At 39.5% G+C, this 24,812-nt stretch overlaps 1 protein-coding gene across 1 annotated transcript in view; it reads left to right on the top strand.

Moving 5' to 3' along the window:
• LOC138648607 (mucin-2-like) overlaps positions 1–24,812 on the top strand; it is a 195,918-nt gene that overhangs the window by 26,716 nt on the left and 144,390 nt on the right. Inside the window, exons 5-9 of the mRNA XM_069738394.1 lie at positions 238–307; positions 2,952–3,098; positions 10,387–10,551; positions 17,958–18,213; positions 19,085–19,131. Of these exons, the coding sequence (XP_069594495.1) occupies positions 238–307; positions 2,952–3,098; positions 10,387–10,551; positions 17,958–18,213; positions 19,085–19,131 (685 nt within the window). The remainder of the gene's footprint in view (positions 1–237; positions 308–2,951; positions 3,099–10,386; positions 10,552–17,957; positions 18,214–19,084; positions 19,132–24,812) is intronic.

Genomic DNA, 24,812 nt, shown 5'->3' with positions numbered 1-24,812 from the left:
AGTAAACATGTTGAAAATGTGAAGTCTATGCAGGAGGTATCTTGGAAAATTGTGTAACATTAGACATTTTTATGTATTCTGTGTTCTGATCAAAAACATTATAGTTACATTTTATCCACAAATGTTTGCCGTCATTTATTTTATACAAAATTTACATTTACATTTTCCACTAAAAGATGTGCAGGAACAGTAATAAAAATTTTTATTTTTAAGTAGTTTTTTTGCTCTTTTTTTTAGGAACTGGAAATTAAATCTCCCGGACAAGTCTTTGTGAATGGAATCATTAGTACGCTACCTGTACATTCAGGTATAACACTGAGACATTCAATGATAGAGGATAGGTTGTGATAATGATGCGTCAGTAACATGTTCAAATAAAATGTTCTGTTCACTTCATCTCTACATTTGCTTTATTCTCCAGGAAGCACCCAGGATTGGCATTAAAGGGAATCTGTCAGAAGGTTTTTTGATATGTAATCTGAGGTCAGATTTAGATATGGGCTGAGACACAGACTTCAGAGCTGTGTCACTTATTAGGCTATTGTTTCCATACAATGAATGTTTGATCACCAGGAGCTTATCATTGCCCAGACTAGCTCTCTCATGCCAAATGGTCTGACCATGCCCCCTCCTCCGATGAGCAGCTCACTGTCAACAGATAATATATTCAGAATACTGTAATGTGGGCGGGTTTATCATTCTGAGCTCTGCTACATGCTGCATCTAAAAACCTTGAATGTATCACATCTTCTGTATCCAGTAAATTAAGAGAAACGTAGTTGAATTCTGAGTCTCTTTTCCCGTATCATGCTGCTCTCAGAGGAGGTAGCAAAAAGCTGGTGACAGATTCCCTTTAAACATATCCGCAGGGCAGAGTAACTGAAGAAAGGCAAAAAGTATGTTATTTTGGCTAGTACGTATTTCCGTACTTTTTTTTTTAATTATAGAAAAGTGCTTGTACTTATTCATTACTATGGAATTACATTTTTTTCGTTGTGTATTTCATGCCCTTTCAGACCCCTAAATAAAACATTCATGATGTGCCTGTTTGATATTGTTTCCTACAAATTGCTGAAAAAAGGATGTCGAATTCAAAAACTGCCCTCAAATAATTACCTCATCATCATGTCCATGCAGAAAAAGCAAAGGTTGACCTAAAGTATCCGAGTGATTTTGGCAGGCATGGATGGCTGTTTTATATGTATGGGGGTGGCAGATATATAGAGAAAAACGAACTGGGCATGTTAAATGTTGTTAGATATTTCTGGTTTTGCCAGAATTTCGGGATGGCCAGTCTGGCCCTGCCTACAGCTAAGTAAAATTTGTGTTCCATCCTTATAATGTACCAGGAAAGTGATTGAGTTTTATCTCATATTCATCCACATGTTACTTTTTTGCCTTTTTGGTGAGGAATCTGCATGAAAATTGACAAATGACGTTGAACGAGAATTTTGTCTTAATTTTAGGCATAAATACATAGTCCAACATACTAGTATTTCTTCTCAGCATTCCACAAGTGTCATGCGGAGAATTTCTGTCCACATACACCTCCAACAGATGCTTCCAAAATATGCCACTGTATAACCATTAGTGTTGAGCATTCCGATACCGCAAGTATCGGGTATTGGCCGATACTTGCGGTATCGGAATTCCGATACCAAGTTCCGATATTTTTGCGATATCGGGAATCGGTATCGGATCCATATTAATGTGTAAAATAAAGAATTAAAATAAAAAATATTGATATACTCACCTCTCCGGAGGCCCCTGGACATCACCGCTGGTAACCGGCAGCCTTCTTTGTTTAAAATGAGCGCATTTAGGGACTTCCATGACATCACGGCTTCTGATTGGTCGCGTGCCGCTCATGTGACCGCCACGCGACCAATCAGAAGCCGCGACGTCATTCTCAGGTCCTAAATTCCTAGAATGAGGACTTTAGGACCTGAGAATGACGTCGCGGCTTCTGATTGGTCGCGTGGCGGTCACATGAGCAGCACGCGACCAATCAGAAGCCGCAACGTCATTCTCAGGTCCTAAACGTGCTCATTTTAAACAAAGAAGCCTGCCGGTTACCAGCGGTGATGTCCAGGGGCCTCCGGAGAGGTAATTATATCAATAATATATATTATTATATCAATAATTCTTTATTTTACACATTAATATGGATCCCAGGGCCTGAAGGAGAGTTTCCTCTCCTTCAGACCCTGGGAACCATCAGGATACCTTCCGATACTTGGTATCCCATTAACTTGCATTGGTATCGGGTATCGGCGATACCAGATACTTTTCGGGTATCTGCCGATACTATCCGATACCGATACTTTCAAGTATCGGACGGTATCGCTCAACACTAATAATCATGCCAAAGCTTAAATTGTCCATATGCTCCTGTGAAAAAAGAAGGCTGACATATACCAACCTAATGGAGGCCAAAACTGATTCTTTTTTTTACCTCTATTTGGGTAAATGACAGCCTAAGAATAATTTTGGCATCCAATATATCTCACGAGAAATGTGAATTCAGCCTGCAAACTTTAATTAATGAGAATATATTAAGGCCACCATACATATTAGATGGCTGTCAGCTGAATATTTGTTCAGTCGCTCATTTAGGCGGCAGTCATCTTGGCCATGTCTCCCATACACAGAAACACTTGTCCAGCCGAGTGCTCCAGAGTTCTCTATGAGAGAAGTCACCATGTCTGGTGGTGGCTTATCTCAGGGAGACGCTATGATCGGCAGCCCAACAATCAATATGTTAGATTTATATATCCACTGACAATAAATTGTCCGGGGCTCACTTTCACATTAGATTGTGGGCCGAAGCCATCTTTGACATCACACTTTTTAGATACAGTAAGTTAATAAATACAGTAGAAAATGTCTCGCTTTAAAAGAAAAGTGACTATTTTTCCCTAATTATTATTATTTTGTCTGTATGAATTTAGTTTCAGAAAAATACATCATCTTTCAGCCCTCAATCTTCTTCATTGTTGTGCATGCAACCGGCATTGGTCTTCAGGTGGTGGTCCAATTAAAACCCATAATCCAACTGTACGTGGCACTGGACCCTTCATTTAAAACTCTCACTTGTGGTAAGAACGAATCTTCATGTACCCTCTCCTAGTGTATCCTCGCCCATCCCCTGTAGACTGTAAGCCCTCACGGGCAGGGTCCTCTCTCCTTCTGTACTTGTGTGTGCCTTGTATTGCTCATGTTTATTCTACTTGTCTACGTATGCCCTTTTTCACAGGTAAAGCGCCATGGAAAAAATAGCGCTATAAAAATGAATAATAATATTAATGTAAATACCAAGTAAAATAGAATTTAGAAGATGTTTGTACATTCTGATGGTTGTAATGTCCATATCTTGCTTTCGTTGGCATACATAGCAGCTGACTGTATGATAACATCTGCTGTCCAGAAGACGTCTGCTTTATTTTCCATATGCACATTTTTATGCCTCGATTTTGTCCATCAAAAGCATATTTTATATTTTTGATGTACTTAAAAGGGTTGTTTTAACAGGACAATCTTTTTTAAAAGAAGCTTTGCTATTATTAGATAACTGCAAATCCATCCATCATCCAGTTATTACCAACTATTAAAAATCAGGCGTAGATTTCTATTTTTTCCTGCCTCTTTTTCCTCCACCCTTTTATACCTTTTGCCCATTCCAAAATTAGGGAACAACCTAATATCAGTTTCCCTCCAGAGACTCAGACACAAACTGTCCCTGGGACAAACACCTAGATGGGGGCCCAATTCAGACATCCGCTTTTCATGTATGTGTTCATTTCATGTTTTATGCAGATAGAACATGTACCTCTTATAATTCACGGGCCTGTTGGCATGTACGTGTTTTTTTTTGTGGACCGAGTAGCTGGAAAAAAAAAATAATGAAGAAATGTCCGTTCTTGATCAGAGTCAGCTAAGAGATGCTGTGTGGGCATAGCCTTCAGTTTCTTTTACTTGCCTTCTATGCCTTTTCTAGAATTTGGTTAAGGACAGGCTACAATTCACTTCACAGCCGTTGGGTAGCCATACACAGACATAAATATCATAGACATCTTGTGACAGAATATTCATTTTAAAAGCCAAACAAGTTGAACCGACAGATTAGGCAAACAAAGGACATACAGTATATGAAATGAAATATTGTTCTTGAGTTAAATATGGCAGAGTTGAAGCAGAGAATGGTATGTGGCCTATTGATTGCTCTACACTGTGCTGCCGAGATATTCTGTATGCTAGCAGGTGAAAAATTCACATACTCCAGTACTGTACTTGAAACTGGAATAAAATGTGCACTCATCTTTAGTTAAAGGGGTGGTCCAAAATAGAAATGAATTTTCATCCTAAATCTTGATATATTTAGTAACATAATGTAAACTAGTTTCTATTATATTTGCATTAAAAATTCACCAGCCTTCACTAAGTGCTGTTTTTTTTCCTACTTCTTTTTTTATGATGCTCCGTTTGAGAATCCCATTGCATGCTTGGATACTCAAATGAAGCATCATCAGGGGGCAGAGGTTTCTGTCACTGTCGCTGCCACTGACCCCTCCTTGAAATGGAGCATCATCGGGGGGGCAGAGGTTGGTGTCACTGTCGCTGCCACTGACCCCTCCTTGAAATGAAACAACAGGGGGCAGAGGTTGCTATTGCTGCCACTGACCCCTCCTTGAAATGGAGCATCATAAGGGGGCAGAGGTTGATGTCACTGTCGCTGCCACTAACCCCTCCTTGAAATGAATCCTCAGGGGGCAGTGGTTGCTGTCACTGCCACTGACCCCTCCTTGAAATGGAGCATCATCGGGGGGCAGAGGTTGGTGTCACTGTCGCTGCCACTGACCCCTCCTTGAAATGAAACAACAGGGGGCAGAGGTTGCTATTGCTGCCACTGACCCCTCCTTGAAATGGAGCATCATAAGGGGGCAGAGGTTGATGTCACTGTCGCTGCCACTAACCCCTCCTTGAAATGGAGCATCATCGGGGGGGCAGAGGTTGCTGTCACTGTCGCTGCCACTGACCCCTCCTTGAAATGAAACAACAGGGGGCAGAGGTTGCTATTGCTGCCACTGACCCCTCCTTGAAATGGAGCATCATCAGGGGGCAGAGGTTGCTGTCACTGTTGCTGCCACTGACCCCTCCTTGAAATAGAGCATTATCAGGGGGCAGAGGTTGATGTCACTGTCGCTGCCAATAACCCCTCCTTGAAATGAATCCTCAGTGGGAAGTGGTTGCTGTTGCGGCCACTGACCCCTCATTGAAATGAAACAACAGGGGGCAGAGGTTGCTGTTGCTGCCACTGACCCCTCCTTGAAATGGAGCATCATCAGGGGGCAGAGGTTGCTGTTGCTGCCACTGACCCCTCCTTGAAATGGAGCATCATCAGGGGGCAGAGGTTGCTGTCTCTGTCGCTGCTACTGACCCCTCCTTGAAATGAAGCATCAGGGGAGGAGGTTGCTGTTGCTGCCACTATCCCCTCCTTGAAATGAAACAACAGGGGGCAGAGATTGCTGTCGCTGCCAGTGACCCCTCCTTGAAATGGAGCATCATGAGGGGGCAGAGGTTGCTGTCACTGTCGCTGCCACTGACCCCTCCTTGAAATGAAGTATCAGGGGAAGAGGTTGCTGTCGCTGCCACTTACCCGTTCTTGAAATGAAGCGACATCAATGATTCTCATTTCATGGGCTAGTCCCTGCTCTGTAATTGTGTAATGTGCACCATGACATCACGCTTTCTCGCCGGGATAAATCAGTAGAAAAGAGCTGGCACTAGAGGGGGCAAAGGCTGTGGCAGTGGCTGCGGACCCTGATGATACCTCAACTGAGTATCCCAGCATGCACTGTGATTCTCAAACAAAGCATCATAGAAAAGGAAGAAGGATGGAAAAAGAAAAGCACTTGGATAGTGTAGTTAGGGAAGAATAGGGGATTTTAGGTATTAATTAAAATTAGAAAATAGTTTAGATTATGGCATTAAATAAATAGGGATTTAGGATGAAAATTAATATGCATTTTGGACCACACCTTTAAAGGGTTAGTGTGGGACATACAGTAGATATTGATAAACTGATAAACAATTATTATGAAATGTAAAACCTACATATATTTCGCGCTGTGCATATATTCTATCCTTAGTAGAAACGAGGCTGCCTATAACCCATAAGATATACTAGCTGCAGGTGCTGCAGACGCCAGACAGGACCTAGCGTGACGTAAAAAGTCACGTGACCACCCGAGGTAAGGAACACTGTGTGGACCAGTTCCTACGCGTTTCGGTCTTCTTCGTCAGATCCACACATCGTTCCTTACCTTGGGTGGTCACGTGACTTTTTACGTCACGCTAGGTCCTGTCTGGCGTCTGCAGCACCACAGGTTTTCAGCGTGCATCAGTCCTTGTTGCGCACCAATAGTAACATAGTAACATAGTAACATAGTTAGTAAGGCCGAAAAAAGACATTTGTCCATCCAGTTCAGCCTATATTCCATCATAATAAATACCCAGATCTACGTCCTTCTACAGAACCTAATAATTGTATGATACAATATTGTTCTGCTCCAGGAAGACATCCAGGCCTCTCTTGAACCCCTCGACTGAGTTCGCCATCACCACCTCCTCAGGCAAGCAATTCCAGATTCTCACTGCCCTAACAGTAAAGAATCCTCTTCTATGTTGGTGGAAAAACCTTCTCTCCTCCAGACGCAAAGAATGCCCCCTTGTGCCCGTCACCTTCCTTGGTATAAACAGATCCTCAGCGAGATATTTGTATTGTCCCCTTATATACTTATACATGGTTATTAGATCGCCCCTCAGTCGTCTTTTTTCTAGACTAAATAATCCTAATTTCGCTAATCTATCTGGGTATTGTAGTTCTCCCATCCCCTTTATTAATTTTGTTGCCCTCCTTTGTACTCTCTCTAGTTCCATTATATCCTTCCTGAGCACCGGTGCCCAAAACTGGACACAGTACTCCATGTGCGGTCTAACTAGGGATTTGTACAGAGGCAGTATAATGCTCTCATCATGTGTATCCAGACCTCTTTTAATGCACCCCATGATCCTGTTTGCCTTGGCAGCTGCTGCCTGGCACTGGCTGCTCCAGGTAAGTTTATCATTAACTAGGATCCCCAAGTCCTTCTCCCTGTCAGATTTACCCAGTGGTTTCCCGTTCAGTGTGTAATGGTGATATTGATTCCCTCTTCCCATGTGTATAACCTTACATTTATCATTGTTAAACCTCATCTGCCACCTTTCAGCCCAAGTTTCCAACTTATCCAGATCCATCTGTAGCAGAATACTATCTTCTCTTGTATTAACTGCTTTACATAGTTTTGTATCATCTGCAAATATCGATATTTTACTGTGTAAACCTTTTACCAGATCATTAATGAATATGTTGAAGAGAACAGGTCCCAATACTGACCCCTGCGGTACCCCACTGGTCACAGCGACCCAGTTAGAGACTATACCATTTATAACCACCCTCTGCTTTCTATCACTAAGCCAGTTACTAACCCATTTACACACATTTTCCCCCAGACCAAGCATTCTCATTTTGTGTACCAACCTCTTGTGCGGCACGGTATCAAACGCTTTGGAAAAATCGAGATATACCACGTCCAATGACTCACCGTGGTCCAGCCTATAGCTTACCTCTTCATAAAAACTGATTAGATTGGTTTGACAGGAGCGATTTCTCATAAACCCATGCTGATATGGAGTTAAACAGTTATTCTCATTGAGATAATCCAGAATAACATCCCTCAGAAACCCTTCAAATATTTTACCAACAATAGAGGTTAGACTTACTGGCCTATAATTTCCAGGTTCACTTTTAGAGCCCTTTTTGAATATTGGCACCACATTTGCTATGCGCCAATCCTGCGGAACAGACCCTGTCGCTATAGAGTCCCTAAAAATAAGAAATAATGGTTTATCTATTACATTACTTAGTTCTCTTAGTACTCGTGGGTGTATGCCATCCGGACCCGGAGATTTATCTATTTTAATCTTATTTAGCCGGTTTCGCACCTCTTCTTGGGTTAGATTGGTGACCCTTAATATAGGGTTTTCATTGTTTCTTGGGATTTCACCTAGCATTTCATTTTCCACCGTGAATACCGTGGAGAAGAAGGTGTTTAATATGTTAGCTTTTTCCTCGTCATCTACAACCATTCTTTCCTCACTATTTTTTAAGGGGCCTACATTTTCAGTTTTTATTCTTTTACTATTGATATAGTTGAAGAACAGTTTGGGATTAGTTTTACTCTCCTTAGCAATGTGCTTCTCTGTTTCCTTTTTGGCAGCTTTAATTAGTTTTTTAGATAAAGTATTTTTCTCCCTATAGTTTTTTAGAGCTTCAATGGTGCCATCCTGCTTTAGTAGTGCAAATGCTTTCTTTTTACTGTTAATTGCCTGTCTTACTTCTTTGTTTAGCCACATTGGGTTTTTCCTATTTCTAGTCCTTTTATTCCCACAAGGTATAAACCGCTTACACTGCCTATTTAGGATGTTCTTAAACATTTCCCATTTATTATCTGTATTCTTATTTCTGAGGATATTGTCCCAGTCTACCAGATTAAGGGCATCTCTAAGCTGTTCAAACTTTGCCTTCCTAAAGTTCAATGTTTTTGTGACTCCCTGACAAGTCCCCCTAGTGAAAGACAGGTGAAACTGCACAATATTGTGGTCGCTATTTCCTAAATGCCCGACCACCTGCAGATTTGTTATTCTGTCAGGTCTATTAGATAGTATTAGGTCTAAAAGTGCTGCTCCTCTGGTTGGATTCTGCACCAGTTGTGAAAGATAATTTTTCTTGGTTATTAGCAGAAACCTGTTGCCTTTATGGGTTTCACAGGTTTCTGTTTCCCAGTTAATATCCGGGTAGTTAAAGTCCCCCATAACCAGGACCTCATTATGGGTTGCAGCTTCATCTATCTGCTTTAGAAGTAGACTTTCCATGCTTTCTGTTATATTTGGGGGTTTGTAACAGACCCCAATGAGAATTTTGTTACCATTTTTCCCTCCATGAATTTCAACCCATATGGACTCGACATCCTCATTCCCTTCGCTAATATCCTCCCTTAAAGTGGACTTTAGACAAGACTTTACATAGAGACAAACCCCTCCTCCTCTCCGATTTTTACGATCCTTTCTAAACAGACTGTAACCCTGTAAGTTGACTGCCCAGTCATAGCTTTCATCTAACCATGTCTCGGTTATTCCCACTATGTCAAAGTTACCTGTAGATATTTCTGCTTCTAGTTCTTCCATCTTGTTTGTCAGGCTTCTGGCGTTTGCGAGCATGCAGTTTAGAGGATTTTGTTTTGTTCCAATCTCCTCACTGTGGATTGTTTTAGAAATGTTCTTACCTCCCTTCAGAGTATGTTTTCCTGGGTCGTCTTTGTTCGAGTCTAATGTTTTTCTTCCCGTGAGGATGCTTAGGGGGTGTATGTCACCGGCTTGGACTACACTCCTGAAGAGACACACATTTTTTCCTTCCTCTTTTCCTTACTTCGGACTCCATCTGGATTTTCACCAGGAACGTAACCCTTGATTGGAAGACTGTCATCATCGGGTAAAGAGGCTTTTTGCCGGCACTATACATTCTAATGACATTGAACTATTCATCTATTTGCGTACCTGAACTAATGCATTTTTATATATATCTTTTAATATGTGTGCAGCCATTGCACTGAAAGACTGATTGTATTCATTGTTGTGTGCTAATTTTATTATTAAATAGCTAGTATATCTTATGGGTTATAGGCAGCCTCGCTTCTACTATGGATAGAATATATGCACAGCGCGAAATATATGTCGGTTTTACAATTGTGATTTTCGTTGACAATATTGGTGGTTTTTGTCCTATTTCGCAGCTGCATTTTTTTTCTTTCTTTTTTTTTTTCTTTCCTTCCTTTAGGTACTGTTGCCTTTGCGCCAACCCCTCCATATAATTAATTTTTATGAAATGTCTTGAATATGAGATTGATGGGATCTCCATTGATCTGCTCACATCTGCTCTAGTGGTTGCATGAAATAAGCAATGTATGAGTCAGAACACAGCAGCCCCACACATTGTTCATGGCCAAAGTTGGATACTACAAGTTATATGTTATTCACCTGAATGGGAAGTAAGGTGCCGTCCCATCAATATCTAAGTGCCAGACAAACCATTTAACAACTTATAAGTTTGGTATTAGTAAACTTAAAAATATAATTGCTGCAAAAATATTTTCGCTTTCTGCAAAATACATTTTACTGCATGGAAATGTCTATGGTTTTTGACTAAAACAAACGATGTCAAATGGTAACGAATTACCTATCAGCCAATAATGCATTTGTATATTCTGCTAATATTAACGTATCTTTCAGGGCTTTGTGGAAATTTTAACAACATACAAAATGATGACTTTAAGACTATAAGCGGTATCATCGAGGGCACGGCTGCCGCTTTTGTCAATACATGGAGATTGACTTCTGATTGTCCAAGTATTAGTGACATCACTGATGATCCGTGTAGTCTCAGTGTTGAAAATGGTGGGTATTTCCTGTCATCCATAGTCTTTTTAAATGACTTAGAGTTTGTTCATACGTTGCATTTTTGCTGCAGGTTTAGATGCGGAAAGTTTTTTTTAACTGCACCATTTATCTAAAACAACCCTATTGGTCGATTTTAAGTTATCGAAACTCAGACAACAAAATCCACAGTGTGGGTCTTGGAGACGGAGTGTGCACATGACCTAATAGTGGCTTTGTAAATTATGATGTAACATCGTGACAGGTATGTGATACATATAGGAAGAAAATTACCGCACTTAAACTGGTATGATGCAAAATAGGTATATGCCAGGTTTATTCAAATGAACAAAAAGGGGTTGCCACATAGAAGAATTGTTTAAAGAAACCCAATGTTTCGACCCTCCCGGGTCTTATTCATGGGGTTACTTTAATCCTTTGGTGAATGTATATGAGAGTGGCAGTGGTAGACGGTGGAACGATGCCTTTTTAGAGCATATGCTGTCACTTGCTGTAGGGCCAGTAAGGGCCTGCGTGTCCCGAGTGGATGAGGCTTGAGATGGAATGGCCGTCACATTTAAGAAGGGCCTGTAGTAGTGTGTTCCTGGATAAGTGGCGCTCCCGCACCCTGCTGGTGATGCTGTCCCCATGAATAAGACCCGGGAGGGTCGAAACGTTGGGTTTCATTAAACAATTCTTCTATGTGGCAACCTCTTTTTGTTCATTTGAATAAACCTGACATATACCTATTCTGCATCATACCAGTTTGAGTATGCGGTAATTTTCTTCCTATATGACTTACGGGACCATACGGTCTGTCTTACTAGCACCTCCCTGTCCCTGACCTGAGTGCACACCATTATCTCTATATAGGTATGTGATACAGGCTTGGACTAGCCCATAGGGTAACAGGGCAATCCCCTGGTGGGCCCCCAAGCCAACTGTATGGGTTGTAGCAATAATTAACTTGTTCAGAAAAATCAGCATCTCCTCATCCATTAACCAAACAACCTAGTTAATTATTATATAGAGATATAGGTACATTTGTGAACAAAGGTAGTCTAATATTTGTATGCTGGCGAAAAGTGGGCCCCCAAAGTCAATGTTACTAGTGGGCCCTTGGCACCTCTGTCTGACACTGATGTGATATGGATACAGCCACTTTCTGACTATGTTTGTAACCTCCCTTGGTGCAAGTGTGCAAAGTGAAGATTTTGTTTCCTTTTAGCATGTGCAGTTTTCAATTTTTGGAAACTTTCTCTTTGCTGAGTTTTGAAAAAGCTTAACGGAAAAAGTCATGTGCCCATTACAAGTGTTTTGGACAACCACTTTCAGGATAAGTTCCCATGATGAGTATTTGTTGCATTTTTACTGCTACATTTTTTTCAGGGGCCGTTTGCCGTGTATCGCCGTTCCTGAAAAGTAGATGAGGTTTTTTTTTTATATATATTTTGGAAATTCACCTGCTGTTTGTTTTTGAAATCTTAAAACCTAAATAAGATAGTCTCATAAAAAAATGATAATGAGGTAAGTATTACATTTTAAATAAGAGTGGCTTATTGAACATACAGTGGCGGCAAAAAAAAACCCAACAACTTATGGATTTAACGAAACCACAAAATCTTACATTTTAATTATTTTATTGTTGATATTTTGTTACAATTAATATTCCGTCATGTCACCGTTATATTTTATCACCATCTACAGTCGTAAGCCAGTTTTGCTATTGGACAGTTTTTGATTATCTCCCTCATTGTGTGCACTTATAAGAAGTGAAATCATGGCGGGGATCTTACATGTAAAGATTTTTTTTTTTGCCATCACTGTATATGCAAATAGTAAACAAGATCTAAAAACAAAATAAAAAAAATGGGATCTACTGCAAAAATCATGGCACTGGCACAAAATTAATACACAAACATTATTGTATGAAATAATTAATAAATGATCCATGAAACATTAACCCCTGAAAGACCATGGGTGTTTCAGTTTTTGAATTTCTGTTCTTTGCTCCCCTTCTTCCAAGAGACATAACTTTTTTATGTATATCATGACAGTGCCACCCACAAAACCATGTGTATATCAAAGGAAATGATTCCATCTACAAGGGTTAGGAACAAGTATCTACAAATATTACCTACACACTGGGCATAAGTACATGTATCACATCACGAATATATATTATATTTACCAGGACTTAGCCCCGTGACTCGCGTTTAGCATAGTTACTTTTTTTTTATTGTTTTTATGTCTTGTTTTTTTACATTTATTTTCAATAACAACCTCCCATCTTGAATGTAAAGCTTACTTCATTATCATTTTTAATGGGAGCATCTTTTTTGGCTTTATGTTCTAATCTTCCATAGACTTATAGGACCGCTTTAGGCTGTCATGTTTTGGAAATCCGTAGCATTTCAATTCCTCTCGCGGTTTATACGCATTCTATTTGAAGATTTTCCCCATGAACTTGAAGGAGATGCACAAAATTCTGAATCTAAAAAATGCACATGCGTTATTATTATATTTTCACAGTTAAAACACTTATAATGCGCCCAAGACTTTTTCCGTAAAGTTTTATCAAAACTCTGTAATGAGTACAAAGTTTCTTTGTTTAAAACTTCACATGCCAAAAGGAAACAAAATCTGCAGAGGAAAAAAAACGCAAGTAAAAAACACAGAAAAAAATTCAATGAAAAAAGAAAAGTGACCTAATTTATCTAAGGCGTCTTTCACACTTGCGTCGTTTTGCATTCGTCGCAATCCGTCGTTTTGGGCAAAAAAACAGATCCTGCAAATGTGCTCGCAGGAAGCGGTTTTTGCCCATAGACTTGCTTTAGCGTTGAGCGACGGATCCGTCGTGTTTTGGCGGACCGTCGTCACAAAATAAGTTCAATGGAACGTTTGTTTTGTCTGTCACGTCTGCCATTTTCTACCGCGAATGCGCGGCCGAAACTCCGCCCCCTCCTCCCCGGACTTCAGAATGGGCAGCGGATGCGTTGAAAAACTGCATCTGCTGCCCACGTCGTGCACAAATTTCACAACGTGCGTCGGTACTTCAGCCCAACGCATTGCTACGGACCCGTACCGACGCAAGTGTGAAAGAGGCCTAATTGGTACAGAAATGTTAAAGAAAATGCACCAAATGGTCATTGTGGGAACATAGCCTAGAACAGTGTTCCCCAAGTCCGGTCCTCAAAAGCCACCAACAGGTCATGTTTTGAGGATTTCCTTAGTATTGCACAGGTGATAATTGCATCACCTGCACAGGCAATAATTCCATCACCTGTGCAATACTAAGGAAATCCTGAAACCATGACCTGTTGGTGGCTCTTGAGGACTGGAGTTGGGGACCTCTGGCCTAGAAGATAAAGCTCACACGCGGCATTTTTGCACCATTTTTTTCTGCAGTCAAAACCTGCTCTACTGGTAGTAAAAATACATTCAAAATGCATTTTTTTTTCTTGCATTTTTAATGCCAGTTTTATTTTGGGAGTGCAGATCATATGTGTGATTTGATAAAGTTAGTTTTATTCACCAAAAAGCACTGCAAAAACAATGCAAAAATGATATTATTGGCTTCTTGTTCAATTGGCCCAAATGCATGTGTGTGTGAGATAGGCTAACAAATAAACCTTTTTCTATTGAAATGAAAAGAATGATGAAATCAGAAAATCGAGCCAAATGGGTGTATTTTGCTCCCTGCGTTGGGAGTGTCATATATTAGTCCATATTACATTGCATCTCTAAACCTAAGAAGACAATAATTTATTGTCCTGAAGCTTATGAGCAGATGTATTATATACTGACACCCTATTGGAACGACGGATGTATGATTGTTGGCAGCATTGTAGTGACTGGACAGATTTCTATTTTTCAGCTGAGTTTGCGAGACACTGGTGTGGACTACTTGTTGATGATGCCGGGGTGTTCAGCCCATGTCACCCTCTAGTGGAGCCAGAGATGTACTACAGGGTAAATAACTTTTATTTGAAATAAAATATGGTTTAGATTTTTTTTTTTTTTTTTAGCAACAGCACTGGGCATCAGTTATCAATTTTGATAAGGTCTACAGTTGCCTGAACAATTTTCACTCAATTTTCAAGACATTCAGTGATCATTATCATTATTATTATTCAATTGTGAAAAGCAAAATGATTGATATTATCCGACAACCACAATTATTATTATTATTATTATTATTATTATTATTATTATTATTATTATCATTAGACAAACAAAATTATTATTATTCGTATTATTATTATTCAATTTTGAAAAGCAAAATTATTATTATCTGACAACCACAATTATTATTATTATCATTAGACAAACAATATTATTATTATTCATATTATTATTCAATTGTGATAAGCAAAATTATTATTATCCAACAACCACAATTATTATTATTATTATTATTATTATTATCATTAGACAAACAAAATTATTATTATTCATATTATTAATCAATTGTGAAAAGCTAAATTATTATTATTATCCAACAACCACAATTATTATTATCATTAGACAAACTAAATAATAATAATTATTATTATTATTATTATTAAATTGGGAAAAGCAAAATTATTATTATTTTTATTCGATATCCAAAATTATTATTTTTATTATCATTAGACAAACAAAATTATTATTAGCAGTATTACTATTATTCAATTGTGAAAAGCAAAAATATTATTATTATTATTATTATTAAGCAACCCCATTTTCTGATATTTTGTGCTACTACCTGCCCCATCTATAAAGAGTTTAACATGTCAATTTATTGTGATTTTGGAGGGCTATATGATGAAATAACCTCCTTCCAAAAAAATAACAATTTTGAATACCCTAACTTTATGTTATGTAATAAATGAATGGGTTGTCCAAGAACATAATATTGAATATTGAGATCACCAATATTATATCGGTATGGGGCCTGGCTCCTCCACCAATCAGATGTCATTCGCTCTAAACATTGAATGGAGCTATACTGTTCTGTGTCTTTCAAGGAGAGGTCATCGCATTCTCTTTGAGGAAAACCGAAACATGTTGGTTTCTTGTTTCCATTACATAAATTGTGTGCATAGATCGGAACTCACATTAAAAAAAAATTAATGCATCAAAATATAATTTATTTGCAGAACTGTCTGATGGACACCTGTAGCTGTGATAACAGTGAGAGCTGCATGTGCGCTGCTCTCTTTTCTTATTATAAAAAATGTGCAGCAAAAGGGATTATATTAAACGACTGGCAAAATACCGTTTGCAGTAAGTAAGGCATTGGTTTCCTATATTTGAGTGTTATGCACTTATAGACAGTGAGATCGTATAGATAAAACATGGAAGGACAGCAGGCTGACTTTTGTGACCAATACAATGTAATATTATAATAATATGCCTTGCTTTATTTTGTATCCTACTGATTAGTGATGAGCGAGTATCCTTGTGGCTCGGGTTTTCCCGAGCACGCTCGAGTGATCTCTGAGTATTTGTAAATGCTCGGAGATTTAGTTTTTGTTGATGCAGCTGCATGATTTACAGCTGCTAGTCAGCCTGAGTGCATGCGGGGGTTGCCTGGTTGCTAGGGAATCCCCACATGTAATCAAGCTGTCTAGTAGCCGCAAATCATTCAGCTGCGGCAAGGAAAACAAAATCTCCAAGCACTAGAAATACTCGGAGACCACCCGAGCATGCTCAGGAAAACCCGAGCAACGAGTATACACGCTCATCACTACCACTGATGATCAAAAGCAATTTCACCAAAGGACGACCCTCAAAATGTTCCATTAGAACATAAAAGGTTACTCTGGATTCAGCATATGACGTTTATTAATTATTTAATGAAAACAATAAAGCAAAGTGCTATTGCACGGGATTGATAATTTCCATGGAATCTGTCCCACTTATGTGATGTTGTCATAGTTGCATGTTTTATTTTTATAGTTATAGCAATTATCCAAGAACCATGTGAGTCTGAGCATAGGTTGATACATTGTAGCAAAGAATCAGGAAGGATTTGTTATTTTTTCACTTGCTGCCCAAATTTTCTGCTCAGCTCAGTAGCATTATATAATAAATGGTAGTTTGATCCATAGACCATTGCCAGAGATGAGACTAATACTAACCCCAAAGCCGCTCGTTGTTGCTCTATGTGATGCCTTTCCTTTAAAACTAGTATGGAAGTGAAACACAATATGTTGGAAAACTGTAAAACTTTTCATTTATACAGAACAAAAAAGCTTCATAAGAATTAGTGATGAGGTAGTGTGCTCGTTACTAGTGTTGAGCATGCCGATACTGCAAATATCGGGTATCGGCCGATGTTTGCTGTATCGGAATTCCGATACCGAGTTCCGATATTTTTGCGATATTGGAAATCGGAATCGGAAGTTCCTATAAGTTCCCAGTCATCTTCGGCGTGTGCGGTCTGTATGGTTCCCAGGGTCTGGAGGAACGGAGGCAGGCGCTTGCAGCGGTGACAGCCAGGGTTCGACGGAGGGGTGAGTATATCCATATTTTTTATTTTTATTCTTTATTTTTTACATGAATATGGATCCCAGGGCCTGAAGAAGTTTCCTCTCCTTCAGACCCTGGGAACCATCCAGGATCACTTCCGATATTTGTGTCCCATTGACTTGCATTGGTATCGGGTATCGGTATCGGCGATATCCGATACTTTTTGGATATCGGCCGATCCCATCCGATACCGATACTTTCAAATATCGAAAGGTATCGCTCAACACTACTCGTTACTCGAGTTTTCCAAGCATGCTTGCGTGTTCTCTGAGTATTTTGGGCTTGCTCGTAGATTATTTATTTTGTGTTCAAAGCTGCATGATTTGCAGCTGCTAGACAGCCTGAACAGATGCAGTGATTGCCTGTTTGCTAGGGAATCCCCACATGTATTCAGGCTGTAAAGCAGCTGCAAATCATGCAGCTGCGGAGACTCAAACATAATCTACGAGCACTAACAAATACTGGAAACCAAGAGGAAATATGTTCAGAAGGGCAGAATTGTCACTCTATTTACCTTTAGATTAACCTTATATCTGCAGGTAATTAGTGTTATTTGATGTGACAGGTTCCTACTAAATATATAATATACATTATATAACATTCATGAGACATGCAAGAGAACCTCCCCTAAACCACAACTACCAGATGTCAAGGATTATCATACAAAATAGTGTGAAAGTGTCCCTAAAACGCATCCAAAATCCAATTATTTGTACACACATAAAATAATATTTTTCATAAAGGTATGATGAGAATTGCAGTTAAATATGAAGGTTGGAATAAAGATTGCAAATATCCAAAGCCATTTTTCTATCTCTTTTTGGATGACAATCTATGTCGCTCACTAGCATAATATAGACTTTTGATAATATTCATTTTTTCCATCAACTGTTATTTATATGCCTTTGCAGGCACGTATTCATCATACTGTCCTAGAACACAGGTGTATAGCTACAAGATTAGCTCATGTCTACCCACGTGTCGATCTTTAAGTGAACCTGATATCCTCTGCAGAGTTCATTTTGATCCATTGGTTGGATGTACGTGTAAGCATGGGTATTATCTAAACATTTCTGGTATCTGTATCCCGGCTTCCTCCTGTCCTTGTTACTACAGAGGCCAAGAGGTTCCTCCAGGCCAATCCATAACTGATAATGAACTCATTTGGTGAGTATTCTACATTTCATTTATGTATGTCAGATTGCTCCCAATTTCATCACATCTGTAATATCATTATTTGTATAAAAATGTTGATAGAAATCTTTTCTTTTACCCTAGAAAAATATATGCTTGCTGTCAAATGACCATGCGAATATTAGAAGTACTTGCAGTGAAGGTCAATGACAAAAGTCCAGGGACACCTACACATTACTTCTAGAGGAGCTTTTACTACATCCCATTCTTAATCCTCAAGCCTTAATATAAAGTTGATACACCCATTACAGCCAAAATAGCTTCCACTCTTCTGAGAAAACTTTCGACATTATTTTGGAGTGTGCCTGTGGGAATTTTTTTGCCCATTTTGGCAAGGATCGCAGTACATACAAGCTCTTTTTTTTCCTCACAGCTTGCACGCTCTGCTCTAAAGCTGGACACATACCTGGATATGGCCGAATTCAGTACCACTGTGCTCTTAATTAGCATCAGAGTGCACACAGATCAGGCCTGCAGATCAGAAATGCTAATTGTCAGACTTGTCAGTGAATCAGGAGCACACTGCTCCCCCGCCATCAAACAGGAAGCTGTGAGGCAGGGAAGTGGTGCACTTCTGAAGATCAATGCTGAGAGATAACCCATCACTTTAAATAGTGAATGAAAGATTGAGTGGCAAATGAATGGGGCAAGTGTAATTGCCCAGTGTGGCCTAAAAAAATTACATGGATTTATTGAAAATTGTATCTATTACTGTACATAAAAAAATGTTTAGTCAGAATGGTGATTAGACTACAAAGAACATCCAGTTACATTTCGTAAGAATATAGGTAAAATAATGGATTAACGTTTATTAGGATATTCAATTTTCTTTTTAATTTCATAGTGTCTGTAAGAAAGGAAAATTAAACTGCGTGGGACCTCCTATTAAAGGTAAAATATGTTTTCAATATTAATTTCATCAAATGTATTTTTTATAGTATTTTGCATAGTTCTCAGTGCCTTAAACAGAAATAGTAAGTTGAAAGCATTGAAGGGTGAAACTCTAAATGTGCCTATGAGGGTTTCACCAAATTCACTACAATTTAATTACCATCAATGCCCATCATTCTGCTTTTAAGCCCAGAAATATGTTATTTTTTTAATATGGCTATTTGAGCTCCCTCTAGTGTGGCAGTTGTAGATAGCCACTGTAAATGTGTCACAGCAAGCAAGAATAGCAGTATAGTGCAGTGACTGCTCGTACTGCTCCCCAACTCTAGTCCTCAAGAGCCAAGAACAGGACATGTTTTCTGGAATTCCTTAGTATTGCACAGGTCATGATTAGGGATGAGCGGACCCATGGAAGTTTGGGCTATGGTACCCAACTCAAACTTTATTCCAAAGTTCGGTTCGTGTTCCAGAACTGTAACAGAGCCTCAACGAGATTCCAAACTTTCTCTCCCTCTCGTCTCCTGGATTTCCAAACATTGGATCTGACTTCCGGGAGAAGTTCATATTTGGTGTTCAGCACTGAACACTGTCCAGTATGAACAGCAAACTTTTAAAGTTTGGGTTTGCTTATTTCTAGTGATGATTAGGAATGGGTGGACCACTGGAAGTTCAGGTTCTGGTACCCAAACTAAACTTTCAAGAAAGTTCAGTTCGGGAACCAAAACAGTACCCGAACTTCCACCAGAACCCGAACCCAATTAAAAATAATGGAGACCTCAAACTTGAAAGAAAAATCACTCATTCCTTTGTGACCACAGACTTACCAATACACTGCACCGAACTTCAGAAGACAGTCCATATTTAGTGATGGGCGAAACTCCTGATGATTGGGATCAGCGGGTTCGCCTGAGTTTTTTTGCAAAGTTCAAGCTCGGGCCGGAGGTGACGCGAACTTGCATCCAAACCCCAAGCTCGGACTTTACAGATATGGGATGGGGAGGGCGGGTGGTAAAACAAAAAATAAAATTAATAATAAACATTATAATTATACTTACTTTTCCAGCAACACATCCTCCCGTCCTGCTGAATCCCGGCCGCATCTACTTCCAGAGCCGCTTCCAGGTTATTCACAAACACTGCTTGGCACTCGGCAATTTTCTGCTGGCGTCAGCAGTGAATACTGCTGGAAGTTAATGAGCGGCCCCGGAAGCAGATGCGGCCAGGAGTCAACGGAGCAGGAGGATGCGCCGATGGACAGGTAAGTATAATTATAATGTTTATTATTAATTTACAGGCCCTGGACCTGAACTGTAACACCGGTTTCCCATGGAAACCAATGTTTGGGACCTTGTGACCGAATAGTGTTCGGTACAGGTCCAGAACTTTACAGTTCGGGTTCGCCCATCCCTATCCATGTTCACTGATCAGATCTGAACAGTGACTGTCCAGTATGAACTGTCAACATTACTGTTCTAATTTGCCCTTCTCTAGTGATAATTCCATCACCTACACAGGTCATAATTCCATCACCTGTGAAATACTAAGGACATTTTGAAAGCATGACCTGTTGGTGACTCTTGTAAACTGAATTTGGGGAACATTGCATTAGAGTGTTGCATCCAATGGAACACCTACAAAACTAAAAAGAACTTTTCACTAGAGGGGTACTCCAGTGATAAGCTGATAACAGGATATCCCATTCTTAAAACCTTCACTGATTGGCATCAGTGTTGAAAGTCAGAGACTGTTATAATAAATAAATGCCTAAATACCATTAGTAGTATCACTAGTATATCAAAATGGCCATCATCTTGTTACGCTGAATGAAACCTGTCCTAGAATGATAATAAAACCAATGCCTGGGATTATGTGCAGTAGAAAGCTCAGTTCAACTCCTTCCTTTAGCTTCAAGAGCCGAGAATAGCAAGAGGCTGTTCACACTCCTGACTATCTAAATGCTGATATGCTGCTGTACACAACAGAGAACCAATATCGTGTGTTGTGAGAACCACACAAGCATGAAGCCACCTACTGCAGATGCACACAGGCACCTTTACTATTAACATCCTAGGACAGGTCAGCCATTTAAATATCATATAGTAATTACTGTACTTCTGAAAACATACTGTAAATGAACCCCTTGCCTTACATCTGCTGTACATCTACGCCACAAGTCAGGAGGTGGTGTTCGGAATGGGCTCACAGACTGAGACTAGCCTATTCCCAGCAGATGATGGCTGTGATACACCAGCCAGGATTTGACTCTAAGAGCAGCGAATTGAGCTGAGCTTTGCATTCTGCTTTTAACCACTGAAATGCCGCTGTCAATCTCTGAGAACAGCATTTAAGTTTAGCAATTTTGGGATACTAATTGAATGCAATGGCAACAAGCAGTGAGACAATTCCAGTTCCCTTAGAGCAGGGGTGGGGAACCTCAGGCCCCAAATGGCCCTCAATGACCTTTTTGTCAGGTCCCCAGGCAGATTATCAGGGATCGCAGTGCTTTGGCAGGGAGCTGCATTTTGATTGCCACAAGCTCATTAATTTCTTCTTGCTCTGTTAGCACACATACACAGTGCTCACTACTGAACATTGAAGGGCATGCAATGAATGATTACGTCCTGAAACCAGTGCCAGAGTCAAGATGCACTTTGTGGGTGGACTTTGTTTGGCCCCCAAAGGATGGTATAAATATTCGTATTTCCCTTCGCAGAAAAAAGATTCCCCACCCCTGCCTTAGAGGACTAAAAAATAAATTAAAAACTAAAAAAAGTTTGAAAAAAAAAAAAAAAAAATATATATATATATAAATATATATATATATATATATATATATATATATATATATATATATATATATATATGGAAAATTAACCCCTTCATGACCTTGGGATTTTTAGTTTTTCCGTGTTCGTTTTTCAATCCTCTCCTTCCCAGAGCCATAACTTTTTTATTTTTCTGTCAATTTGGCCATGTGAGGGCTTATTTTTTGCGGGACGAGTTGTACTTTTGAATGACATCATTGGTTTTAGCATGTCGTGTACTAGAAAACGGGAAAAAAATTCCAAGTGCGGTGAAATTGCAAAAAAAGTGCAATCCCACACTTGTTTTTTGTTTGGCTTTTTTGCTAGGTTCACTAAATGCTAAAACTGACTTACCATTATGATTCTCCAGGTCAGTACAAGTTCATAGACACCTAACATGACTAGGTTATTTTTTATCTAAGTGGTGAAAAAAAATTCCAAACTTTGCTAAAAAAAAAAAAAAGCGCCATTTTCCTATACCCGTAGCGTCTCCAATTTTCGTGATCTGGGGTCGGTTGAGGGCTTATTTTTTGCGTGCCGAGATGACGTTTTTAATGATAGAATTTCGGTGCAGATACGTTCTTTTGATCGCCCGTTATTGCATTTTAATGCAATGTCGTGGCGACCAAAAAAACGTAATTATGGCGTTTTGAATTTTTTTCCCGCTACGCCGTTTAGCGATCAAGTTAATGCTTTTTTTTAGTTGATAGATCGGGCGATTCTGAGCGCGGCGATACCAAATATGTGTAGATTTTATTTTTTTATTGATTTATTTTGATTGGGGCGAAAGGGGGGTGATTTAAACTTTTATATTTTTTTTATTTTTTTAACATTTTTTTCAACTTTTTTTTTAAACTTTTGCCATGCTTCAATAGCCTCCGTGATCGCTGTTATGTAGCAGAAATGCAGGTGTGCTGTGAGCGCCGACCACAGGGTGGCGCTCACAGCCACCGGCGTTCAGTAACCATAGAGGTCTCTAGGACCTCTATGGTTACAATACTGAAGCATCGCCGACCCCCGATCATGTGACGGGGGTCAGCGATGCCATCATTTCCGGCCGCCCGGCCGGAAGCGGTAGTTAAATGCCGCTGTCTGCGTTTCACAGCGGCATTTAACTAGTTAATAGGTGCGGGCAGATCGCGATTCTGCCCGTGCCTATTATGGGCACATGTCAGCTGTTCAAAACAGCTGACATGTCCCGGCTTTGATGCGGGCTCACCGCGGAGCTCACATCAAAGCAGGGGATCTGACCTCGGACGTACTATCCCGTCCGAGGTCAGATAGGGGTTAAAAATCTGAATCATTCTCATTTTCCCCCTTTAATAAAAAGATTTAAAAATAATATATATATATATATATATATATTTATGGTATTATGTTCATAACAGTCCAATCTATTAAAATGTAATATTAGTTAATACATTGATAACAACTGTAAAGAAGAGTTAAAAAAATTTTTTAAAAATCAGAATTAGTTTTTTGCCATGATTAATCAAAATATTGTCTTTCCCAAAATGTTAATAGAAATGTTAGCTTGCTCCACAAAAATGAGCCCTCTATCAGCTCCATCAACATAAGAATCTCAAAAATTGTCGATGCAGAAAAAAAATTTTTTTTTACACATTTCTGAATTTTTACTCCACTAAAATAATGATAACAATAATAATAATAATAATAATAATAATAATAAAAACTGGACAAGTTTTGTATCTCTCTAATTGTGCTGATATGGTGAATCATGATGTCAGGCCATGAGTTGACTTAATCCTGTGATTTCTGGCTGTGGGTCAGTTTCCCTTTCTGTTAGACCACAGCCTGTGTGGTATCTGTCCAATTGTTGATAATGCTCTTGTCTTTGATGTTGTGTGTTGCTTCTATGCCAGTATTTTCACTGACTCATTTTGGTTTGTCCTATCACATCTTGAGAGGGGCTATCTATACTCTACTGGCACATGCAGTCTTTCCTGACTATATGCCAACTTAAGATGAATGATTGGAGACAAAGCTGCCCAGTGAAGGAATATCTTGCGGAAGTTTTCTCTATCACTTCTCTTGTTGTTTGTTTTCGTATTCCCCTTCTCCGATTTATTCCCAAGTTATTACATACAGGGTCTGGGGATTTTCACTTATACAAAAGCTCTTTTGAGGTCCCTTCCTTTTCTTCTGTCTTTTATTTATGACTGTGTCATCATGTCTTTAGCCATGCCTCAGTCTCTGTCTGTGTGCATTCCGTTCTGTTGTTGAGGTTTTGCGTTGCACTTCGTGTATAATTGAGGGAGCAGTTAAGGACACTCAGGATCAGCCACTGATGAGTAGGGGTGCCATTGCATAATTTTAGAGTTGCCAACTGGTGCAGTTAGGCAGGGACAAATCTGCGAGAGGGTAGGAATTGTCTAGTCTGTATACAAACCTGTTGTGTGCAGGTTCAACATCTCCCCTAATTTGTTCATCCCAGTATGAGAGTTAGGACTCAGTCATAATCCCATCAACATTTGTATCCTCCTTGTATATTGCAGTCATCATATTATATAGCACGGTGTCCTTACAATTGCTCATTTTACCTTTCTACCCAGTTAATTTTTCTCTTTTCCATTGGGTCTATGACATCACATAAGTAATAACAGAATGGTTGAATCATTTTAAACTCTAGATAGAAACAGAAGTCTACTTTGTCTGCATGAGTCATCCTCCTCTTCAATTCCTGGCCCAGCTGCTCCACTCCTCCCCCTTGCTGAGGACTTCACAGTGATGGGTCATGCAGGGGAAATTGATCTCCTTTTTCTTCATAGAGCTTAGAAGGATTCCGCTAGTTAGTTTTTAATCAAGTAATGTAAGAGACTTAATGGAAAAGAGAAGGATCAACTTGGTAGAAAGGCA

This window comes from Ranitomeya imitator, chromosome 9 (assembly GCF_032444005.1).
Source record: "Ranitomeya imitator isolate aRanImi1 chromosome 9, aRanImi1.pri, whole genome shotgun sequence".
NCBI lineage: Eukaryota > Metazoa > Chordata > Amphibia > Anura > Dendrobatidae > Ranitomeya > Ranitomeya imitator.
Note: the sequence above shows the minus strand (reverse complement) of the source record. Positions and strands in the feature narration are given on the sequence as shown.